The sequence below is a fragment of the Trifolium pratense genome, linkage group LG6, assembly GCF_020283565.1.
Source record: "Trifolium pratense cultivar HEN17-A07 linkage group LG6, ARS_RC_1.1, whole genome shotgun sequence".
NCBI classification, from domain to species: domain Eukaryota; kingdom Viridiplantae; phylum Streptophyta; class Magnoliopsida; order Fabales; family Fabaceae; genus Trifolium; species Trifolium pratense.
The window spans coordinates 8,004,058-8,029,056 of record NC_060064.1 but is presented as its reverse complement, the minus strand read 5'-3'; the positions used below and the strand labels follow the sequence as shown (position 1 = coordinate 8,029,056).

The following is a 24,999-nucleotide window of genomic DNA, read 5'->3' as shown; positions in this document are numbered from 1 at the left end:
CATCCAAATTAATAGCATTAAACGGCTTAATGTAGCATACATTTGATATGACGGAATTCAAATGTCTGGAATAGTCATACATGCCAATACACAACTTTAATTTTTAATATATTTAATTATCTACTCTAAAAAAATTATAAAAAGTTTACATTTTAAAAATATTCGTCGAGACAAATTGAACAATATCTTATATTCTAAAATTTATTTTTATGCATTTAATTATCTAACTTATAATATAGAACAAATACACTGATGATTTTTTTTCACCACCAGGATTCAGCCCTACTGGTTTATGGGTCGGGTGGTGTCTTCTCTGGTGGTCCGGAAGCTGAGAGATGTATTTCTAAGTATGGGATTAGAAGTAGAACTCTATTAGGTGGTGTCTATTTTGGTATTTTTAGGTGCTCCGCTTATATACAACGCCTATGTAGTTCCTCTTTCACCGGTCTCAGTTCGTTTTGGACAGAGACCTGATTATTTATAATAAATATATTTGTCTTTCAAAAAAATTCAGCCCAACTAGACCACTTAATCTAGTTCGGGGGTCAGTTCTGACCTCAAATAGTTTCAACCTCCTCCAGATCGCGGCTGCAGCGAATCAAACTGTGATCTTCTCTATCAAATTTAATATCAATTAGCACCGAACCAACTAACGATCGCTACATTAATGATTTTTTACTTATTGTGATCGTGACATGAGGGAATATAAATTACTTGTTTATCTTTAATCACGCGTAGAGTGAGACCAGAGTATAAATATATAGAGAAAAACCAGAACAATATGAAAACATAGTAACAAAAAAAAAAACAGAGGAAAACAGAGAGAAACAGAGAAAGAGACAAGTTAACTTCATTCAATGGCTTCATCTAGGAAGAGTTTCCTTTCAAGAAAAAGTTACATTTTTCCAACATCAGATTCGACAAAGACAAATTTCAATACAAAATCATCAGAAACAACTGAATTGGAGTTTGATGAAGCTGATATATGGAACATGTCATATTCAAATTCCAACACAACAACAGAACCAAAAAAAAGTATACCAGGTTTGAAAAAAGTTTCTAGAAAAATGGAAGCTAATAACAAAGTTAATCCAATAGGTTCATCTTCATTACCAATGAATATACCAGATTGGTCAAAGAAGAACAAAGAGAATAGTGATGATGATGATTATGATGAAGGTGTTCATTTACATCCTCATGAGTATCTTGCTAGAACAAGAGGAGCTTCTTTTTCTGTTCATGAAGGGAAAGGAAGAACTTTGAAAGGTAGAGATTTGCGTAGTGTTAGGAATGCTATTTGGAAGAAAGTTGGGTTTGAAGATTGATTTTATTTTATTTTGTTAATTAATTATATTATGATATGATTAATGATGCATAAGAAAACTAATGAGTCTAATCTACCTTCATTTTGAGTGTCTAAGAGTTTTATTAACATTTATGATTTGGATCACTCATTATGCTTGTAATTGTAATTAACTATATTAATCCTTTTAATGCATGCTTAATCAATAATCATGTACTATGATCTTTTGTGGCCATGTTTCTTCTTGTTTTTGTTGTCTATGTTCTGTTTTCATTCCCTTAATATTTGTAAATTTTTGGGATAAATTTGTAAAAATACAATTTAAAAGAATAAAATTGAGCAAATGTAATTTAAGCTGACTCTAATTTCTTCTTTTAACACAAAATTAGATAAACACTTATATTTATATGTTTTTCAACTTTTACTATTCTCTTTCACATTGAATAATTTTTTTTCCTCTTTAAATATGATTCCACACTCATTTACATGCGATGTCTCATTACTTTAGCTCAGGGCCGGACTTGTATTGATGATTATGTGTCTAAATAACACAACGGATAAGAATAGGTAAAAATAAAGATCACAACTATTTCTTTGCCTGTGATTTTTTTTTTTTGGATTTCGCTACATTAAAATGAGTAGTTAATAAAGTTGAAATTAATCGTAAAAAAAAAAAGTTGAAATTAAAATCAAAGGTTAATATTTTAACCACCATGTTTTGTTAATTTCACTTTGCTCTCTAAAATTTTTAGAAGAGTCCCATCCATCTCTAAACAAAATTATATGATTTTATCAGAAATCATGCAAGAAATAAAAGAAAGTAAAAATAATAAATTTTTTGTTGAGTAACCCATAATAATATTAACAATCACATTTTCTTCAAACAATTATCATTTAAAACCATGATTATCTATTCTTTGTTGGGTTTTAACTATGAGATTAACTACATGGTATGTTCAAGAGATGAAAAATGCAAGGGCAAGACACGTAACGAATGGGAACATTGTTGAAAACGACGTCGTGTGGAAAATGAAGACGTCATTAGAGTCTGTGGGTAACAAGATTAGTGGTTAACCAAAAGACTTAAACAAACTGGTTGGTGAGAAACAGCAATGGTTCATCAAAGAGTAGCGTTTTTTACACGTTAATTTTTAATAATATACAATCATAAATATTCTAAATTCTAGCATATTCTTTCTTTTTCATAAAAAATAGCATATTCTTTCTTTTATTTTTTTTCTCAAATAAAGAAAGTGTAAATGATGACATACTTACAAGATCATGTACATATATAACTAATTAAATAATGCAAGTAGTCTATAAGTCATAGCTCAACTGACAAATAAATGCTGAAATTATTAGGTTAGACTTCATGATCAGGTTTGGAACTCCGACTCTCTCACTTATGTGTATGAGCTTATACAGAGTAATAACTTTGTTATTTCATCCATGTAAAAACATAAAAATAATGCAAGTAGTGTTGTCTGGATATGGATAGCTTTAATGTTTGTTGTATAATACCCAGAAAATCATCTATATACGGATCAATTCAACTATGGAAATTCTATTCAAATTTTTTATAAGCAAATTTGAGTCTGTTGAAGCTTCCTTTGACCATAAATTAGGATAATTCCTTGTAGTTGCTATTTGTTCCAACTTCCAATTGTTATCTACATCACTTTTTTTTTAAGTAGAAAAATAAATCTACCTCACTTTTTTTTTTCCTTTTGTGATACTTGTTATCCCTTGCCAACTGATTTGTGTCTTTAATTAGTCAGTCCTTGAATAAAAATGTTATAAAAAATTCTTATAAAAAGCGTTGATGAACAAGTCTTGTCCTACTTATTGGGATGAGATAAGTTACATAGGATAATAAACTATATAGTTGAGTAAATAAAATGATATAGGATAGACTAGAGAGGTGGTTGGATAAAATAACAAAGGTTGATCACACAAGGTATCAACATGTTTTCACAAGGTATAAAAACACCATATTAGTTGATTTAATTCAATCAAAGTATTATTGTCAAAAAAAAAAAATTCAATCAAAGTGTATCTTATCACTTTCAGCATCGATCATTGATCATTGCTGGTATCATTTCATTCATCACTTCCTTAGACTCAATTGGTTGGCTTCTTATCATTTCAACCAAAATATATATTGTGACACTTGTAATAGTCTTGAGCAAATAAGATAACTTAATTATATACTGTTGATAGTTTATAACTTTTCATGCTATATATTTGTATGTGCTTACTATTTAACACTGCAATAAGTTCACTATTTAAGATCAATTTAGAGACTGAAAAGTTTTGATCTCATCTATGCATATATATAGTGATTGATTTTAAATATTTGACGCTAAATTCGTCCCTAAATTAGTCCTTCAATGAACTTGTAATTGATTCAAAGATCAAGTTTAATAAGTTGTTATTTTAGATTATCGAGTCCCTTTCTCTTGAGAACCAAAGGATTGACATAAATTTTTTTTTAAAAAAATTGTTCAATTATTAATCACCAATATGTTAGCGACTAACTTAATGACCGATTAATAATTTTGGTGTCTAGATTAGTAACTAATTCGAGCACTGTATAAGTAACGGTGGGTAATTCCACCGATTTGTTATGGTTTCGATCGAACGTTAGTATTGGTCTGGGGAATGGCAAACATGTTGGATTTTGGTGTGAGAAATAGTTTGGTGATATACCTAATTTAAGGACACGGTAGTAGACAAGTTTGTAAGGAATGAGGATGTGACCTTTAAGGATTGGAACTGGGTTTCAGATTTAACCTTGGTGGAAGAGAATGAATTGGTTGAATTAGAGCAGTTCTTACTAGAGATTAATGTGGTTGAGGATAGGGGGGACAGTTGTCGTTGGATATGCTAGACACCGCAGGCCGTTTTTTTGGTAAAATCGATATTCAAGTTTGCAAGATGATATTCGTAAGCTTTGGAAGAATGACGTTTCGTTAAAAATGAGCGTATTTATGTGGCGTTTATTGCTGGACAAGTTACCCACAAGAGCTGTTCTAACTCATAGAAATATTCTGCCTTCTTCTCATGATCTATCATGTGTGTTTTGTTTATCAGTTTTATAGGATATCGATCACGTTGTTTTGTTTTTTTCACAAAAGGCTTTGGACTACCATTTATATATTGGATGGGATTTGGTTCTTGTAGTAGGTGTGTGGGATGTGAGAATTTTCTTCATTTTGGTAAGTTAATCAAATCAAAGAGGAATCATTTAATTTCGCTAGCAAAAATTTGGTGTGTTTGGAGGATGAAAAATAATATTCTTTTTTAGAAGAGAGATAGCTGATTTTTTTAAGGCTAGTTGATAGCATCAAATTTATTTCTTGATTTGGGTTTATTGGTAGGTCGGATTGTAATGTCAAATTTTATTTGTTTGGGTTGGTGTACAAATCCTGTCACTTGTTCACAAAACATATAACTTTACTTTGTGCTCTGGTGTGCTATATTGTAAGGTTATGAGTATCTCTTGTACTCAATTTATAATATCTATTGCTTATAGTAATAATTTAAAAAAAAGAGAGAAGAAAATGGAGACACGATAATGTTTTGAGAAGAATCATACAAAACCATGATTTTGTGAAGTAGATGACGTCTACTTTTTTTTTTTTTTGGTAGATGACTTCTACTCTTGGAAAACATTGCATGGCCTATTTTTTTTTTTTTATAATAAATATTCATATAATCCACGTCATCTCAAATTGGTTAATATATGAATAGAGAGTGGTAAATCATAGTAATTCATAAAAGGGGTAAAGTTTATAAGGTCTAAATCGCTCATTTTAAATTTAGAAGACAAAATCGTACAATTATAAAATTTGAAGGTTAAAAGTGAATTAAACCTTTTATTAAACCAAAATGCTAATGATGCACAAGTATTGTCAAAAATGTATTTAAATGATTTGATTTATGTTTTGAATTATTTAAGTGAAATAAAATGTGATTATCTTAATAATGTTGTTGCTTGATCCACAATTATAAAATCAAAGGATAACAACTAAAATAATATTTGATGTAAACCAATCACTTTTTTGACATCTACAACATTTGATTAATCATATGAAAAAAATATGATTAATTCAGTCGAATAAATTGTTAATTCAATTTAATTATGATTAATTCATTGAACTATGATACATATCTTGCAGCCCTTTGCTGATGTGCTATCGGTAGCCATTATTGCCATCAACTCATCAAACTATGATACATATCTTACATAAGTTGTTTGCATAAGTTTAAAAGGAGAGGAAAAAAAGCTAGGTCAAACGGTACATTTGTCTTCCTTACCTCTTCCTTTTGCTTTTGTTGTAATTATCCTTTGGAGCTTCTTTATACTTCTTGTGCATAGAACTCTTATTAAATAAAATTTTGCAGTATTAAAAAAAAAAGTTTTTCTTTTTAGTTTTTTTTTCCTAGTCTTTTTAGTTTCCTTGTGATGCTTCATGATGAAGTTTTCTAATCACCCACATTGACTAATGGAATAGGATTGAACGCAGTTATTGCGTGCTGCTATAATAGATCTGAGATGTTTGATCTTAAATTAATAATACATATTGTTTAGTACTGATTAGTCGTTGTTATGAAACCTCTGAAACACACAATAGTTTCTCCTTTCTTAACAGATTTTTTCCGAGTCAATGATCAAATTCGTGAGAACTTGTTTCGGACTATGTTTGCGTGTTTAGAGGAGAGGAAAATGTTTTGAAAAAAAAATATGAATAAATAAGTGGAAGGAATAGAGAAATTTGTGAGAAAAGAAATTTTTTAGAGTTATTTTTTCTTCGCAATACAAAATCCTTCTGGAACTCGAAAATTATTTTTCTTCACAATACAAAATCCTTCTGGAACTTGAAAATTATATTAGAAGGGGATTTTGTACTGTTTATATGAATTTTTTTAAATTCAATCATGTTATAATACTCTCCAATTTAAAATATATTGTTGATGTTGAGACTTGAGAGAATCACCCAATTGAAAAAAAAAAAGGACTTTTTTCATTATGAATTAAATATTTTGAATTATCATGTTACATTACAATAATGGTGAAAGCCCTATATATACTATGAACAGAGAAATAAGCTAAACACACTTTAGAAAAAACTAACTAATGGTCAATCTCATATATAAACAAAAATTCATTTTTAGATTCATTCAATAACTAATAGCCTATGAAAATGGAAATTTTTTAAACTGACATTAGTGACATGATATAAATTTCAGTTTTAGATTGCAAATAATGCAAGATGAAACAGAATTGGAATGAATAAAGTGTCATAGTTGGAATACATAAGCAAATTCCTATAATCCTTCTCTCCCTCACATTTATTCCCAACAAAATTTTGCAACAAAATAAAATACCAATGTAAACCATATTATATAATCCCAAAGAAAAGGAAAAAAATTGCTACAGGAAGGATAATTGATCATCAAGCTCTACAATTTAACCGACGGTTTATTTTCTTGCGGTGCACCCCTCCATTCTCGCGCGGTGCCACTAGTGGAAAAATTTTCAACCAGAAGTTTTGCGATGAAGTCACTGAAAGAACATTTGATTATTAACAATATATCATACATCAATTTCTAGGAGAAGGAAAAATATTTGCAATACAAAGATGATACTAAATTTTATTCGTTCGTACCTTAAGGTTTCTTTGCATTAATTCTTATGATTCAACTCGAATCTCTCACCAGAGGAACATTTCGGCAGGCCTTGTAGATGAAGATCGGAAAAGTTATTAGTCATTTTCTTCTCGATACTTTCATTTCCAGCGTCAGCAGTTGTATTCGAAGAAATTTTATTCTCGATGGTAATTTTTTGGCCAAAAAGCATGAGATGTGAGGGCTTCACATGATCTGATTTCTCTGAAGATTGTGTAGAAGTTAGCGGGCACGAAGCATTCTCACTTGTGGTTGGCTTTTGCAACATTGTGTTATTATAAGGGACCGTCATCGATGTTGTAGCAGTATGATTAAACGGCTGTTGGAAACTAGGCTTAAAGAGACCTAATGGAAATTTATTGAGGTGAAAGTCTGATGAGGAAAAACTGAAATGAGGATGCCTGGCTCCCTGCATGCCGACAGGAGTAGTTCCGGGTAAATGAAAAATTGGAATATTGGGACTTAGAAAGTTGTTCGGAAAAGTTGGCATCGAAAATTGGCCATCAAGGGGATAATTTGGGTGTTGAGGCAATCTCAATTTCTTCCTTGGTGGTACGTAAGGGGAAAGAGGGATCGAAGGCATGTTCGATACTATTTCAACTTGCCACGGATTCACCCTTTTCAAATTTTTAAGTAACTCCGGTTCATCCCATTCAACCTAAAAAGTGTGATATATCAGAAGATTATTCAAAGCCGAAACAAAATTCAAAATGACCTACTGTTAAGTAATATGCACACACACAAAAAACAAGGACAATGTGAAATTCATCAGTACTAAGCTAATTCTCTTATGAAGCACAGACACTCCTCGGATTAGGTGTGTTCCGTGTCGGACACATGTCGGTGTCCGACACCGACACATATGATTACATTGAATTATGTCTTTTTTCAAATTATTATCGGCGTCTACGTGTCAGTGTCCGTGCTTCATAACCTCTTCTAACAGTTTTATCAGTAACAGCAATGTTCCACTGTTTCTGAATGGTAAGCTTGCAAAACAATATTAATTGTCGACAAATTTGATACTCTAACAGGTGATCCAACCAGCGAAATTCTATATATAGCAACATAGATGGTATATAAGAGTAGTAAACATGACTATACCTGGAGAAATCTCCAAAAAGATTCAGGCCATGCTGGATCAGAAGCCTGAACAGAAACAACAGTTCCGACAAACCAACTTATCCTCGTCGAGTCCTCAGTTTCGATGGCCATCTTGAATCGCATTCCATGACACCACCTAATCTGAAGTGCTTTTCCAATTAAAGAAATTTTCACAAAGAACTCGGGAGTACCTGCTCGAGGATAGTAAACAACATCAAACGGCTCCATATTAGTACCACGTTTTACTGCTTCAATAACTTCTTGAGCTTTCACTTTCCCTCTACCCATCATCCCATCACTTATTCTCAATCCATTGCCTTTACCATTTCTTCGAAGTTTATTATTTTCTTCTCCCGAATACGATGTAAATACTCCGTAAGGTAAATCAGGACGAATTCCAATTCCACTGCCAGGTTTCATCTCTGACGAAGGATCAGGTCTAACATCCCTTTTCCTTTTAGCCCTCCGAAGTCCGACATGAAGATCACCATTTTCAGTTCTTACAAACACAATGGAATCCCCGGAAACAATTTTCTTGTCACTAACAAAAGGGCTCCACCCAGTTGTCAACAGATGCCGCTTTGGCGTGCCCCTATAAACGTGTTTGAAAGGCCATATTTCGCCATGAACGTCTTTGGGATAAATGTCCTGAGAAGGAGGGTTACCTGAATAGTCTAAACTAGGAAAAAGTGTTTCAGCACAGTGTCTAGGACACGAAAACCCACCACCATTGTTTGAATCAGATTGTGTCAAGGTTTTCGCAAAACATTGATGTTTATCCTTAGTTTCAGACACGCCAATGCCACCAACACCATCATCATCGTCGTCAAAACGAACCTGGCTAATATGCAGAGGAACAAGCCTGAGTTTTGCAAACACCTCATCTGTCTCAGGATCAGCCATATATTTGATAGATTCAACTCTACATGGAATTAAAGACGGAATTTTGTGCGGAATTATGGAGTGAGCACTGAAATTCACTAGCTCACATGCATGCTCGGCGTGACCTTGAGGAAAGTAGAAGATCTTAGAGTTAACTTCTGGCATTTGCACCATTCCTCCAGCAATGGCATGCCATAGCTGAGGATCCACACCCCTGTTCAAATCTCTCATTTTCGTCTTTGACTCCTTATTCATCTCATTTAGACCTAGATTGCCACCTTTTCTTTTTGCTTTCATTGTCACTTCCTGTAATAAATATTTTTCTAATTATACATAGCACAAAAACAAAATCAAGAATGATAGGGCATGCATTTTTCTTTTAAAATATTTCCCTCACATTTCAAGTACATGTAAAGTTCATTTTAGCTATAATTTCTTTTATGAATTTCTTACCTGAAATGCATACTCACTCCCTGACATTTTATAAGTAAATTTCACTTTTATAGGTTCATTGCATAATCAATGCTACTTTTCTTCAAGAAGTCATAGAAACCCCCAACAATAATTCCTATAAATTCCCACCACAGTAAATTTCTCATATATGTTCAAAACAAAACAAAAAAAAAAACACAAGAATTAGGGCTACTTGTCCACAAGAAATCATAGAAAACTCAAACAACAATAATTCCTATAAATCCCCAACAAAGTAATATCTCATGGTGAAACACAAATACTGACGCGGGACACATTCGAACACTGACGTGTCAACACAGATAATAAGATAATAGTTTAAAAAAAAATGACATAATTCAATATAATTATAACTATCATCGTGTCTGTGCTTCATAGCACAAAATTGCAACAATCATAAATTTTGACAATCAAACTAAAAAAACAAAAATGTAACAGATTCACCATGTGAGGTAGCTGAAACACTAAAAGAGAAAGTAAACAAAGAATGTAATAGTAATTATGAAAATAGTAAAATATAAGAACCTTTTAAAAAAATGAAAATGAAGAGAGAGTTGAATAATGGAGTAGGGTTGAGAGTATGAGAGACAGAAGTGTCTGTGTCTGCGGCAGAAAAAAGGAACAAAAAACATGATAAATAAATAAATAAATAAAAAAGCCATGTAACTGACTAGACGATAATGTTTCCACGAAAATAGTTCCAGTCAAAAAACCTAAGTAGCAGTTGAACATGTTTTTTTATTATGTTGAAAAAGAACAGGATTGAATTGAGTGGAGTAGATGTTGGCGTTCAAATAGGGATTCTGCATGATATAACCGACACGAATGCACAAATAAAATGCCAACACAGACAGAGAGGAAAACAGAACAGAACAGCATCGTGGGTGTGTATGTGTTCTGTTTTTGCTAACCAAACCTATCGGCTTAAAGAGCTAGATTTGTTAGTATAAAACATAATTTTTTTTTTAACCAAAGTATAAAACATAAATAAATAAATAAATATAAAAAGGAACCTATTTGTTAAAAAAAAAAATTCAAATCAACAATGAACTGGTGCAAGTGGTAAGAGTTTTGGTCCCTTAAGCACGTAGTCAGAAGTTCGATTTCTGACTCATGTGTATGAAAAAAATTTGGTTGAAAGAGGAACAGTGGAAACTTCGTACCGATATCATGGTAACAAAAAAAAATTCTAATTTTTTTTGTTACCATGATATTGGTAAAAAAATTTTACAATCGTTAATGATGACCAATCTCCGTCGGTAAATCATGTGGGGCATATTAGTTGTGTTATCTCCTTTCAATCGGATTTTCTTCACAGGTCATAAGTATGAGTTAGAAATTAAACTCTAACAACATACTTTTTTTTTGTTTTCACCACCGGTTTAATCTGGTTTGAGAGTCAGTTCTGACATCAAGTGGTTTCAGCCCCTTTCCGATCGCAGTTGCGGGGGATCGAACTGTGGTCCTCCCTAACAAGTTTAGCGTCAATCATCATTGAAACAACTAACTATTGATACTTTCACAACATACTTAAGAGAACTAATACTCTTACTATTAGAACATGATTGGTTACTCTTTCAATTTTTAATACAAACTCAAATCAAAATATGTCCTTTAATTAATATTGCTTCTTTGTCAAGAATTAATATTGCTTTTATCAAATACAAATCAATTATTTTTCACTTTAAATTTATGATGATAATAATTAATACTCCCTCAATCCCTTAAACAAAAACAAAAATTCACACGGAAAATAAAATATAATAATTTGAAGTATGACTTTTTGTGTTGTTTTTAAACTTTCATCGGAAGATATAATTTTTTTTTTTACTGATTATTGATTATGAAAAAAAGAAGAGAGAGGGTAAATTAAATGCAAATTTCATGAGAATAAGTTATAAGTAAAAATAAATCTTAAAAATAATATAAATTGGTCTTTTTTGTTTTATAATATGAGAAAAAAAAAGTGATTTTCGGTAGAAAGTTTTATACTATCTCTATTGAATATTTAACTATCTTGATCTCTTGTATTGTTGTTATCTTAGCATATGAATTTTTTTTGAACAGCGAATATATTATTAACCAAGTCTCTGCATAAGGCGAACAGAGACCGGTAAAAAAGCAACTACATAATAGGGTGTCGTATATATGCGGAACGCCAAAAATAAACAACAAAAACCAAACCACCTAATAGAGGTCCACCTCCTAATCCCAAAATCAGAAAGACACCCCTCAGATTTCAGGCCATCAAAGACACCAACCCAGCCCCAAAGTTGCCACTAGATCGACACTAACTTCCGATCTCGAATCAAAAGTGATTGGCCCATAAGAATCCAAAAAAAAGTTCTTCATGCTAAAAAGTAAAATATGAATGAATACATATGAATGAATGAAAGTTTATTTTATGGCTTAATTAATAAAATGGTCCCTTAAAGACATTTTTGGTTTTAGATTGGTCCCTTAAAGAAAAAAAGGTTCAAATAGGTCCCTTAAAGAAAAAAAGGTCCGAATAGGTACCTTAAAGACATATCCGTTAATCAGTTTGGTCCTTAAGGGACCTATTCGGACTTTTTTTTTCTTTAAGTGACCTATTTGAACCTTTTTTTCTTTAAGGGACCAATCTGAAATCAAAAATGTCTTTAAGGGACCATTTTATTAATTAAGCCTTATTTTATCGTCAAAAAAATACATATGTTTTGCTGAATTTGACATTTCTTGTGCCTCAGTAGCATTTTGGTTTAATAAAAGGTTTAATTTTACTTTTGAGTCCTCAAATATTACAATTGTACGATTTTTCCTTTAATTTAAAATGAGCAATTTAGATAGAAGACACCTCAATTTTACCTTTTTCTAATTTACCACCCCCGTGCATATTTTGGCCAAAATAAGCAAAACACAATGCGTCGTTAGGTGGAGGAGAAAGAATTTTACATTCGCCTGTGTGGTGGCTGTTTTTTTTTTGCCCAATTCGGATCCAATATAAAGTAGGCAAATTAAAAGACAGTATGCGAAAACCGAAAAGTGAAGTAAAAATCAATGAAGATTGAAGATTGAATATAATCGGGTGTACGTGGGCCGGATTGGGTTGGGTTTGGCTAAAAACAAAACCTAAACCACATAAGCTACTTCAGATTGGGTCTGGTAAAATAACCATCCGTTATAACATCGGGCCGGGTTGGGTAAACCCACTAATTTTCGGGTTGGATTGGGTTGGATAGTGGGTTACCCGAAGAGTCCAATGAGAAAATATATTACTACTACCAAGGAATAAAAAATTTGATTCACCAAACAATTTTTCATTGTTTAACACCATTTTTAAATTATAGAAGTAATTGGAAAGGTTTTAGAAAATGCCATATAAAATAAATGCACTATGAACTACAACTCTAGTTTTATCCAATATTTTTTTCTTCTTGAGAATAAAACATGTATCTAGTAAGGAGGAGAAATTAAAACAGAGTTCTCTCTACAGCATGTCTTAGGAAGGGGGAGAAATTCCACCTTGTTGGCTGTTTGGTCTCATACACAGGTTAAATTCTCTATGCAGCAGATGGAGGACTACCAGATGGCCCTGCATTCATAGCCGCCTCGCCACTGTCACGCTGTTATTAGAACAAAAATATAGTGAGTGACCTCTACTAGAAAGCAAAATCCAAACAAACAAGTCGGCGTTGTCAATCGCGGATCACAGTATATAGCAGTTTTGGTACTGGAATAAGAAAACAGACAATAGACAAAGTAGACCTGAAACCATGTCATGACAAGGAAAATAAATTATTTCCCACGTTAGATACTTAAGGTGCAGATTGTACTAGATAATTTACAGTAATGTCAATTATCACTGTTCTTGTTAATAGAGTAAAATATCTACTTGAAAAATGTCAGAATATGTATCAAATTGTTGTAAATGCTTAAAATACAAGGAAAACATGTGCAATTAATATGGAAACAAAAGGTTGGATCTTCCACAAAGAGTGTTTTTCTATAACATCGTAATATCTTGAAATAGTGGCGGAGACAAAATTTACTGATATGGTATGTGCTCATGAGTCCGAAGATCTCTGAAATGTTTGGCGAGACCATAGTCGATAATGTAGACCTGAAATAAAGTTAAAACCTAAAAGAACTGGAGTAAAACATTAGCATTCCCTCTTAAAATATAAAAACATAGGGATTCGGTGAAAAACTATAAAAGTTATACCTTGTTTGATTGTCGTCCTAGAAGGTCCATTTCCTGTCGCAATAATTGAACAGATCTTCCAAACTAGGTCCAAGAAGGTCCATTGCCATGAGATTGTAGTCTCCATCAACTCCAAACCACTTGAGGCGAGGTACCCCGGCTGCAAATAAGGAACCGAGTTGGGTTACTCAAAAGGAAAATCTCAACTGTTTTCTGAAACTTTTTCAGTCTTAAATCTACTTTGAGGGCATGGCTTAAGATAAATGGTTCTGATTCTAATTAAGTTAAGAATATGATAATCAATGAATCAATCAGGCTATACTTCCAAATTCAAGAAAACAAACACATTTCCATGTGAAGAAGCTTTAGCATTAGCTATTAGTTAATACTATTTCACTACCAAAATGGGTAAACAGAAATAACAACATTGACTTACTTCCTCCTTGAAGAAACTTATAAAATTTTGATTCATAGTGAAGTTGTGGATTCTCGGCATTCCAAGGCTCCTGGAAATTTTCCGGGGGGAGGACATGATGGTTAGGAATTAAAAACATAGAACATCACAAGCAGACTAATATCACTAACTGATATGAAAAGCTTCTTAAAACAAGGCAAAAGAAAGATCATGAATATGATGAACAGTCTAAGATAAACTAAAAGGCAAAAATTTTAACCACAGTTTGCATATCCATATTTGAGGTAATTTAGCATTTCAAATATCACTGCAATCCATAAAGTCATTCTTCATGATTTCTTGAATACCATTACATTAGTGTCGATGGATCCCACTATTGTCCCCAAAGATGACAAAAGAGACTGAGGGGAATGTTATTTCCCCAAGGACATGCATTGTTATTGGATTTGGAACACTCATAACATCGATAAAAAGACTATAGGACGCTAATAACTTGATCTTCAGAAGTGACAATGTCTACAACATGGAATTCTTGAACACTGCAATGGACACAAACAAATTTTACTGTCTATAAAATACATGTTCCATAGAGTAAATCAAAGGTGGTTTGATCCTATACATTAATCACAGCTAAGATAATAAACATGCAATTAGAAACAGGAAAACATTAATCAATCTCAAGAAATTTATGAGAACTAAACATACGATCTTTCTTGACAGCAACATCCTCCCTAGTTCGTATATCAACAGCTGATACAAAAAGGATCAGCCAATTGTAAACAACAATATAAAACAATGCCAAAAAAAGAAATATTACATTTAGGGGCCGTTTGAATTAGCTTATTTTTGGGCTTATGCAAACGGCTTATGTAGTATAAATTGGGTTTTATGCTATTTTATAAGGTCACACGGGTGAAAATTGTATTTTTATAAGCTATTTTATCATAAACTACCTTGACAAATTTATAATAATACATAAAAATTGCATAAGCTGTTTGCATAAGTTTAAAAATAAGCTAATCCAAACGGGACCTTAATATTTCAAAAAGAAACATAAGAAACATGAAAGAAACCTATATAAATATCCGCAGAAGACCCGGTTCCAATTATCCTTCCCAGTTTAAACCTCCCAGCAATTACATGATCCATCGTGAATTAACCTAATTGTGCATAAAGGGGGTAAATCCAGGATTAGGGTAAATAAAAAAGGAGCAAAATTTACACAAATTGTGACCTGTGAAGCGAGGACACTCACAGGTATTGCGGTTTAGTTTGATTTTCTGAAATGAAAACCTCAAACTTTTCTGGTTTAGAAGAAAAATGATATGTGCCGTTTAGAAGAAAAATAATACGTGTGGTTAAAACTAAATGTGATTTTTTGCGGTTTCAGTTTGAATTGGATCGATTTACGGTTTTACTTTTGAATTGGTTCGGATACGATTACCCCTACCCAAACCTAACCAATTGGTCATTTTAATCTTTACGTCAAATTTTTAAATTAATTCATATATTTAATTGTTTATACATTGTAAGATATGACTCCTCTCTATGGTATTAATATTAGGTTTAATTGCATTTTATATCCTCTGATTTATCAATTGTGTGATTTTGGCTCTGAAATTTAAATTGAGCAACTTTACTCCTCTAATTTGTTCCATTTCTTTTTATTTCAAGTCCCCATTTAGATTTTGGCCAAACTTTTTTTTCTTTTATAAAATAGGCAAAGGTGCCTTTATAGATAAAAACTAAAGAAAAATGGAGGAAAATTACATAATATGGGGGACTAGACAAAAACCCACGATAAACAGGCAATGGCTTAACAGCATCTGTCTCATTAAAAGAGAGGCTGATTTTGGCCAAACTTTAATTGTGTGAATTTTGGGAAAAAGAAGATAGAGAGTAAATTAAATGCAATTGCATTTATTTAGAATAAGTAAAAGTAAATCTTAAAAAGTAAAAATTGATTTTTTTTTTTTTTTTTATAATTTGAGACAAGAAAAAATGGTTGGATATAAGAAATTGTAACAAGGTAATTCTTGAGAAGAGAGATCGAAGTAACATCGAAAATTTAGAAGGGGACTAGAGACTTGAGGGTTGGAGGAGATGCATATAAAGAGGAATATATTCGTCATATCCATAACTATATGAAAAAATAGATGAAGTTGGCAAAATACAAAGGTTGCAACAAAAAAAAAAAAGTTGTAAATGAAAGATCTTCTCTCCAAACATTACAGGATTTTTTTTTGGGGGTGCGCACTAAGGACTTTTTTTAATCTCTTTTAGGACATTTTGTAAGTAATAAATCACTCGTTTTAGAATAAAGAGAATCTAAAGTTTTTTTACTCACAATCCCTTATTTTATACTCCTCATTTACTAACACTACTCCCTTGTAATTTTTATGAGGCCCTATGTCATGGGCTCATGGCTCATCCATGAAAGACGCCTCTATCGGAAACATTTTCAAAACAAACGATCCAAAATGTGAGGATGTTTTCTCTCCCCACCCCCCGTGAATTTTTTATCCCCCTAAATTTTCAATTTTGTCCTTGAAAAAACTTTGGTTCGTAGAAACCGAAGTTTTTTTTTGCCTTGAAAACAAATTTCGGTTTCTAAAAACCGAAATTTACTCTGAATTTGCACTAGTAAAAATTCGGTTTCTGCGAACCTAATTTTTCTGCAAAGGCAAAATTAGAATATTGGGAGTATAAAAGATTCACGGGAGGTGGGGAGAGAAAACATGAAATGTGAGTCTACTACAACTTTTACTTGTTAGAACTTTTGATTTTGAAGTCACACTTGACACTTATTAAATATTTATTTGTGTTCATATTAATTCCTTATACCAAAAATACTCGTAAACACGAAAGATATTTAACCTTCTTTTTTTTTTTTTTTGTTCATGGACTCATGGTGCAGCATGCACATGATAATACCATCCCATGTTACGGTTTAAGAAATTGCCATTATTATTTATGATTGCAATAGATGGAACCTTGGTGATGCAACATTCCAATTAAGAAAATTTTAACAGATTTGAGTCGTAATATAAAAACAATGTTACCTAACATAACAATAAAATATTCTTTGGAAGTTACGTTTGCAAAGAAAGTGGTCCTAGACATTTTTATGTTTGCCAAAACAAGCATTACATGATTCACATTCAACCGTTTTTACTCGAGTCAATGGCCAAGACTAGCTCTTGAATTAGGACAAGTAGTTGACTGATATGAATAAAGATAGTTTTTCCTATGACCCTATGCTCTTTTCTTTTCCACTCATTGCTTCAATATAGCCTCTTTTTAGGACATGCTTACAACATTACTTTCACCTTCTATTTTTATTACATTGTTCTCTTCCTTACTCAAAACATGTGTATTTGGTTTTACTAACAAAATTATTATTTTGTAGTGTCTATCATAATGCAATTTTGGCAACAAATACATATGTTTATTTCTGGAATCCGGATTAAGTGCACTCACTACTTCATACAGTTGGATGCAGTCAACACGTCAGGACTAGACGGTTCTTATTTAAAGACAACTTTTAATGTTTTTTATTTTAAATTTTGATTATGAAATTACGATCGTTCGATCTTGATTAGACGATCTTACACTTGTTGACTGCATGCAGTCACTGATTTGTGACTGCAAACAATCTAGCTCCTTGTTTTTGCGGTAATCCATTGCATCACTACTCGTTTATTGAATCCTACAATTTGGAGTTTCTGCAATTTTACGTTGAGGAAATATTGAGACGCAAGAAACGCGGCATCATCTTGTAACCAAACATGTGTATGTGTTATTTGTCTTCATGGTATGTTTTATGATAAATTTATTTTTAAATATCAAAATATAAATGACTTCACTCCAAACATAATTTTAACCTAATTAATTTTAGGAGAATGTTAACATGTACCCTTAAGACACATGTTAAGGAAATAAAAATAGAAACTATTAAATGCTAATTTGTGCTCTTTAACATTTGAAGCATTAAATTTCTAGCATGATTAAATGTTGAGTTTCTATATTTGGATATCTTAACATGTGCCCTTAGGGCATATAAGGGTACATGTTAACAAAACCCTTAATTTTATTCAAAATCATATATGGCAAAAGCTGATCCAAAAATACACCAAACATTTTACATTTTCTTGAGGGACACATCAAAACATTTTACATTGAACAAAAACATTTTACATTTTGAAAGTTCAAAAGTTAAAAAGTGAAAGAAAAACTCATAATGAGAGTTTGTTCCAAATTTATTTTTCCTATAACAAAGTGAAGACATCTTTAAACTTTGATTGAAGCTTTTACCTATAATTCCTCTTTGCAATTTCATGTTTCAACTTTCACCATCATTTCAAAGGTATATCCATCAAAATTCAAAGGTATACAACCACTCAAAGCTTCTAAACATATCTCAAAACCTATATAGCCAATTGTACCAAAGAAAGTTCTTTCAACCACTACCAATTGTTAGATGAAATTGGGGACCAAAGATAGCTATTATATTGTCTTCAATAGATGCATGTGCCACATGACCCTTAAACTTTTTCTTTCAATACCATGTTGCCCTTGGAAACACATGGCATTGTCCCATTTGTTGAAGAATAAATGGCCTACAAAATTCAATCTCTTTGTCCAACATGAGCCTAGGAATATTATCTATCTCTCAATTGCACTTCCACTATCATTTGAAATTGGCCCCCTTCACCTAGTCACCCTCTTGTCCCTTGTTTTTAGTTCTATGGACCATTTGAACTCTAAATTTGGTTACTTCATGACAAGCCTTGAACATCACTGTCCTATAATCGGTCCCATTCTTTATTATTAACACATATTTAAGGTTGGACCACAGTTCAACACATTACCCCTATACCAAGTCATGTACTATCATTTGTGTCCCCATTTTATATCTTAATTAAATTATTTGTCATCTCTCTTTGATACTTAAAAAAATGCTTTTAAAAGAACAACGTATGTAATCGCAATTATAGCCGCAATATTACAATTTTTATGTCTCGCAATTGCATTGTACTTGTAGTTGTCATCATAACAACATAACCTCGGACCTTACACGCCAATTTTATAAAAATGAGTACAACACAAAAGATATAAGGATGACTATGACTATGACTATGAACTTGAGTTACAAATAAAAACTACTTAATTAATCAGAGCATTTAATAATAAGTTAAGAAGAAGGTACTTAATTATACTTACAAGTTACAACTTTAAGAAAATCAAAGTTTATAACAAGGTACTAATAAAGGTAGTTTAACTTTCATAGGTTCAAGTCAATCCAAGTAATTTACATAAGAAATTAAAGGACTATAGAATCAAAACAACATAATACTGATAGTAGTTGAAAAATAGCTTAATCTTCCACCTCCAAAATTCTATATATGGTCTCATCTTCCTTGCAAGTGAAGTAATCTCAGCTAACAGCTACCTTGAGATGTCATAATCTTGAGGGTATGCTAGCTGCTGTTCCATCTGCCAGCTCAACTTTGAAGCAACACCCTCATGACATGGAACATAATCCTGTCAAATTAAACACAATAATGTTATTTGACACAATACTGTGACACTGCAATTTTGTTGAAGCTTCAAAGTGTAACTTCCGTCAAATCGCATTTTTTATCCAAACATGATCTAATTATACAATTGGTTTTAAAAGCTTAATGACATAAATGTGCTTAATGTTTTAATCTTTTTCATTTCAGTTTACAAAATTGTCAATTTTCTACTTGTATACATGAAATCACTCAAATCAAAGAAACATCTGTTTGATGTGACTTTTCAATTGAAATGAAAGAAATTGATTTCACATGGGACATAAGCTTCAACTTGTGAGAATCAAATTGAAAAGGAGTTCTAGAATAAACCAGAGGATATTGGACTGATAAAAAGTTGAGATCCAATTTTTTGTTTTATTGCAACAAGATGCAAATTTAATACATATATAGTCTTAAGTTAAGACAAATTAATTACCTCCAAATTCTTGACTAACTCCTTTGCAGTTGGTGCTGATACAATAATGTGGCGAGCATTTTGACTAATAAATCCTTCTTCCACAGCTTTGTCAATGAATGACAACAACGAGTTAAAGTATCCATCGACATTTACTAATCCAACCTACGATTTCAGAATTTCAATCATAATCAGATAAAAATATAGATATAGATATAGATATAGATATAGATTCATTGCAGAATATGACGAGTCAATTATTACCGGCTTGTCATGAATTCCAAGTTGAGCCCATGTTATGACTTCAAGAAGCTCCTCAAGAGTACCATATCCACCTGCATGCAACTTGCATAAGTTATTACTTCTAAATTGTACTAACATTTAACAATTTTTATGTCTACACGGCCGCAATGTTATCACAATTGAAGACGCATCAGACACATTTGACCACAATTAACAACGAGATCATGGTTCGCAATGTGACCGCAACTTAAATTCTTGGTATATTTAGTTAGTACTCGATCGGGATTGCATGCATTCAAAACAAATCTGACTGTTCGATTAAGATCAGCGGTCTAGATTTAAAACAGCCATACTGTTTGGTTGAATCTTCTTTTAATCTGAAACATCTGATCATGATCGGACAGCCAGATCTATCTTGACTGCATGTAATCCGAATCAATTAGTATTAGTAATTACTTTGTGTACAAATTTAGTAATGGATTTGGTAGTGACTAGTGTCAAGTTAAGGTTATACTAATTACTTTGTGGAGTAGTATACTTATTAATAAGTGATTCCTTGGGAATCAATTTCCATAGGAGGGATCCCAAGAAAAAGAGTGAATGAAAACTGTCTTTGCGTGCCTCCACACTCTCTGTCACAAATTTTCAGTACTCAAAATAATAAATAAAATAACAACTATCACTACTAGCAGTAGTAAGGTTTTTTGAAAAGGATCAAGCATTGTCAGATACAGGTGCTAATTGCAATTGTTATCTTATGAAAGTTCCTTTTCATTTTTTACTTTCCTTCATTATCAAATCAAGCAAGTTTTTTAGTATCACGCCATTGTTCAAACAAAAGTAGTGGAAAAAAATGGTATATAACCTGAAACCTGAACCAAAGTTGCTCAGAGATGCATGCAGAAGCTATGATTTTCAGTCCAATATTTTACTATTTTAAAGGGTAAGGTATTGTAATGTAAGGTCACTATCATTGTTCATTTTCAAGTAAGCTTTGAAGGGTTGTTTTTGCTTATTGCTTATACTACTAATCATAAACATCGGAATGTGTGACACGAACCACAAACACTTCTCAGATTAAATGTGTTTCGTTTCGTTAACTTATTAAACATATATCAGTGTTAGATAATGATTTTCTCAAATTATTATCATTGTCGATATTTCTGATATAGGTGTATGCGTCCGTGTCCGTGCTTCGTAATGATCAAGTAATTTGCATCAATACAACACAAAACATTGAAACAACATGATTTAAGGCACTTTCTCATTATTGTGAAATTCCATTTTAGTCCTTTGATAAATGGGCCACTAGTCAAAGCTATTCATTACGTGTTGTGACTTCCAAATCCAAATCATCCACACACCAACACAACACAAACTTGTCAATCAACAATAAAATTTAATTATAATTATAATTAAACATTTTAATTTAAAAATTGAAAGATAAAAAGGTTTAGCAAAAGAAAAACCCCACAAAACAGAACAATTCTTGGATAAGTCTAGAAAGTTAAGCAACTTTACTAGACAAAAAGAAACCAAGTAACATAACACCAAAAAATTAATACTCACATGAATCAAAAACTTAGATATGGTAATTACTAATTACTTCACGCTATAACTAGAAAATGCTAGAAAATTAATTAACACAAATATTGCATGCTAACCTGGTAAAGCAATGAAAGCATCTGAATGCTTAGCCATTTCAGCTTTTCTTTGATGCATATCAGCAACAGCTTTTACTTCTCCTACTGTTTCACCAGTTAGCTGCAAAATGGCATCAAAATGGTAAGAAAAATTGATTAAAAAAAGTAATTTTTTTTTTTACAAAATAAAAAATGGGTTTTTTATTTAATAAACTTTATTAGGAGAAGGAAAAAGAGGTTAAGCTTTTTGTGGACAATTACCTCTCTAGGCATGAGTGTCTTGGGAATAACACTGTAACAACAACAGACAATAAAATGACAAAGATAGTGTTAGTGTTGATTAATGATGAGTGAAAAGCATGGTGGTTAATTATTGATAATGAGTTAATTCATGTTTTTTTTCACTCCCAAACACACCTTTGGGGGAAAAAAGAGATTTTTTTTTTTAGAAAAATTAAAATGATGATGAAAGGAAACAAAAAAAGTGTTGTATATACCCAATGACATGGCGACCACCATCATGAACAGCTTGTGAAACTAAACCCATTAGACCAATGCTCCCACCTCCATACACAAGATCAATGTTCCTTGAAACCTTCACACACCAAAATCATTAACAATTAGTACTATAAAATTACTATCCGATCGTGAATATAAGCAAAAAAAATTACTTTTTAGATTCATTGAATAAATCATGTATCTGGGTAATCTGAACTATAAAATGGTCCAGATACATCTGATACATCAGTTATTCGATGAAACTAAAAAGTGAGTTTTGGGGAGGGAGTACAAAAACAACAAAACCAAATAATGGTGGTGACTATGATTATGTATGATGTCAAGAAATACACAATGAATGACCCCATCTTGAAGAAGAAGAAGAAGAAAAAAGAACACATTTACAATTACATTAGTACATTTTTTAACTGTTACTTTGAAATGCAAATAGTGAAAGAAAAAAAGCACAAAAAGTTATTCCTCAACAGAGACCATTTATAAATCCGTACAAATGTTTGACTGAAACTAAAACCTTAATAGGAAACAAAAATGGAGATTTCAATCAATGCTAAACAAAAATATTGAAAACTTTGGTTTAATGTTTTGGGGTTATTGTGAATGATGAAAAAAAACAACATTTTGGCCTTCAACTATGACCAATAATACAGAGTATATAACCTTACAAAAACTGAAAATTCACTATAGAAGCAGAATATTAAAGATGTCATGTCACATCATAAAATTAGTTTAATTTTCCTCAAAATAAAATAAAAATTTATTCTTTTATGAATATTCTCATAAGATCTCATTTTATTATCACACCCCATTTGATAATAAACTATTACGGTGAATAAGTTAATTCACCGTGATTTTGTAGAAGCTACGTAGTATAGCTTTTGAAAAAATCACGGTAGATCACTGTGATTCTGACATACCTAATGTGATACCGAACATATATATACTTAAAGAATGAGAAAAAGGGGGTTCTTTGGATTGGATTGAAAAAAAAGAGTGGAAAATGAAAGTAATGAAAACAAAACATTGATACATACCAATTCATTGCCAAGTTGAATGGCAGCATCTTGGTAAGTAGTTTTTTTGCCAGGACTACTACCACAGAAAACACAAATTCTTTTGAACTTTGAATGTTTTATCTCAACAACACTGCGTGTGTCCATTTTTCTTATAGTGCCTTTGTATTTAACTTTGTTACAAACACAGACACAAAGGTTGTTGTTGTTTAAGAAAATTTCCCTCCAAATTAATTGATTCTGTTCTTAGTGGAATGGATAAAGAGAAAGAAAAGTGTAACTATATTGAAGAATTGTTTGGTTGCTTTGTTACTACTACTACTAATCTTCTTCTCATGCCTTTATATATAAAAATTTCGTTGGTCTTCGCACGTGACTGTCTAGGTAGCACGCTTCAACTACTATTGCAACTTCCACACTTCTTTTACTCTTAAAATAAAGTAGTCACAAAATAGAGATTTCATTTTCTCTTTTTAATAAATTATTTTAAAAAAAAAAATATTGCCCTTTTATTTGGGAGCATATGTAGAAATAAATTGTGATTCAAAGTCTCTCTAAAATCCGGTAGACCACCTGTCAGATTATCCGTTATTTATATCCACCCACGAAGTTTAATAGTGCTAGGCATGGGAGATGTGTTAAGAAGTCTCACATCGGATGTTAATTGACCTGAATATGAATTTATAAGTAAGAGACAATTATCACCTTAAAAATCGATTTTGTGTGTTTAAATTAGGCTCAACTTCCTATTCTAAGACTACGTATGAAATTTTTAATATCATTTGACAATGATCGATTAAGATAAAGAAAAATTTTAAAATCAAATTTTCCTTGTATACAAAAATTAGAAATCAGTTACTACTTGAATCAATCTATTATTATTATTCGTGTAGAGTGACTATTTTAAATTATAGGTTTTTGGTTCTTCCAACTAATTAACTTAATCAAAAGATATTAAAGGGACATTTTATTTTATATATGAATTTGTGACGTTATATTCTTTTCAATGTTCACCTCTAGGAGATAATTAATTTTTTATTCTTTATACTCCCCTTTCACTAATTCACTAACTAACTTAAAAGTAAAGTAAAAAAAACATGCGTTGTGACATTGTCTCTTGTAATTGTTCAACATTAACGTCAATTGAAAGTTGATATTCACATGGATCATTGAGAAATCTTCATTTTGTGTCTTTCACAATGTTTGTTTCATGTTTCTTTTTTTAGAATGGTATTGTTTTTTTCTCCTTTCTATTCAATTTTTATGTATAGTGCATTGAATCATCATACAATAGTATTTTTATTTTTATTTAGCAAAAACAAGTCAAACTTTTTTTATTTTTTTTATCTCAACATACAAAGAATGGCTATACTAATTGTTCAACATAATCACGTGGGAAAAAGATATTAAAGACAAAAGTGAACAATGAATATAGGTTATCATTTCAACATGAAAAAATTACATACCAAATTAGTTTCAGTGGAATCTATTCAATTTCCGTTGCATCAACTTTTTATTGTTTGCTATCTATAAAACACGAACACATACATCAGATACAATATAAA

At 31.7% G+C, this 24,999-nt stretch overlaps 2 protein-coding genes, 1 long non-coding RNA gene and 1 pseudogene across 8 annotated transcripts; 1 reads left to right on the top strand and 3 right to left on the bottom strand.

The window, feature by feature from the left end:
- Nucleotides 1–760: 760 nt before the first annotated feature.
- On the top strand, nucleotides 761–1,654 carry LOC123892922. Its single transcript, XM_045942805.1, has one exon. It carries the CDS (start codon nucleotides 858–860, stop codon nucleotides 1,323–1,325), a length of 468 nt encoding a protein of 155 aa, XP_045798761.1. The 5' UTR covers nucleotides 761–857; the 3' UTR covers nucleotides 1,326–1,654.
- Nucleotides 1,655–6,769: 5,115 nt separating this feature from the next.
- Nucleotides 6,770–9,359, bottom strand: LOC123891658 (annotated as a pseudogene).
- A 3,458-nt stretch (nucleotides 9,360–12,817) lies between these two features.
- Nucleotides 12,818–15,291, bottom strand: LOC123892921. Of its 2 annotated transcripts, XR_006803314.1 has the most exons (4): nucleotides 15,120–15,291; nucleotides 13,653–13,791; nucleotides 13,480–13,550; nucleotides 12,818–13,053 (listed from the first exon to the last, which is right to left on the bottom strand). It is a non-coding gene; the product is annotated as an uncharacterized LOC123892921 (long non-coding RNA). The 2 variants fall into 2 exon arrangements; XR_006803313.1 differs by lacking the exon at nucleotides 12,818–13,053 and having other exon boundaries at nucleotides 13,250–13,550.
- A 3,921-nt stretch (nucleotides 15,292–19,212) lies between these two features.
- LOC123892919 (cytokinin riboside 5'-monophosphate phosphoribohydrolase LOG3-like) lies at nucleotides 19,213–23,767 on the bottom strand. Of its 5 annotated transcripts, none has more exons than XM_045942800.1 (7): nucleotides 23,456–23,767; nucleotides 22,403–22,500; nucleotides 22,167–22,197; nucleotides 21,927–22,026; nucleotides 20,284–20,354; nucleotides 20,041–20,184; nucleotides 19,213–19,590 (listed from the first exon to the last, which is right to left on the bottom strand). In XM_045942800.1, exons 1-7 carry the CDS (start codon nucleotides 23,579–23,581, stop codon nucleotides 19,495–19,497), a joined length of 666 nt encoding a protein of 221 aa, XP_045798756.1. In that variant the 5' UTR covers nucleotides 23,582–23,767; the 3' UTR covers nucleotides 19,213–19,494. The 5 variants fall into 5 exon arrangements, with proteins under 5 accessions (XP_045798756.1, XP_045798758.1, XP_045798757.1 ...); XM_045942802.1 differs by lacking the exon at nucleotides 23,456–23,767 and adding an exon at nucleotides 22,936–23,053; XM_045942801.1 differs by lacking the exon at nucleotides 23,456–23,767 and adding an exon at nucleotides 22,896–23,029.
- Between the last annotated feature and the right edge of the window lie 1,232 nt (nucleotides 23,768–24,999).

Bases quoted from the DNA above. Each gene is read 5' to 3' on its own strand.
- LOC123892922 (XM_045942805.1), top strand. From the start codon at position 858: ATGGCTTCATCTAGGAAGAGTTTCCTTTCAAGAAAAAGTTACATTTTT.
- LOC123892919 (XM_045942800.1), bottom strand. From the start codon at position 23,581: ATGGACACACGCAGTGTTGTTGAGATAAAACATTCAAAGTTCAAAAGA. The intron at 22,501-23,455 runs GTATGTATCAAT...TGGTGTGTGAAG, and splicing joins TTCAACTTGGCAATGAATTG to GTTTCAAGGAACATTGATCT. The intron at 22,027-22,166 runs GTAATTGTCCAC...GCCATTTTGCAG, and splicing joins AGACACTCATGCCTAGAGAG to CTAACTGGTGAAACAGTAGG.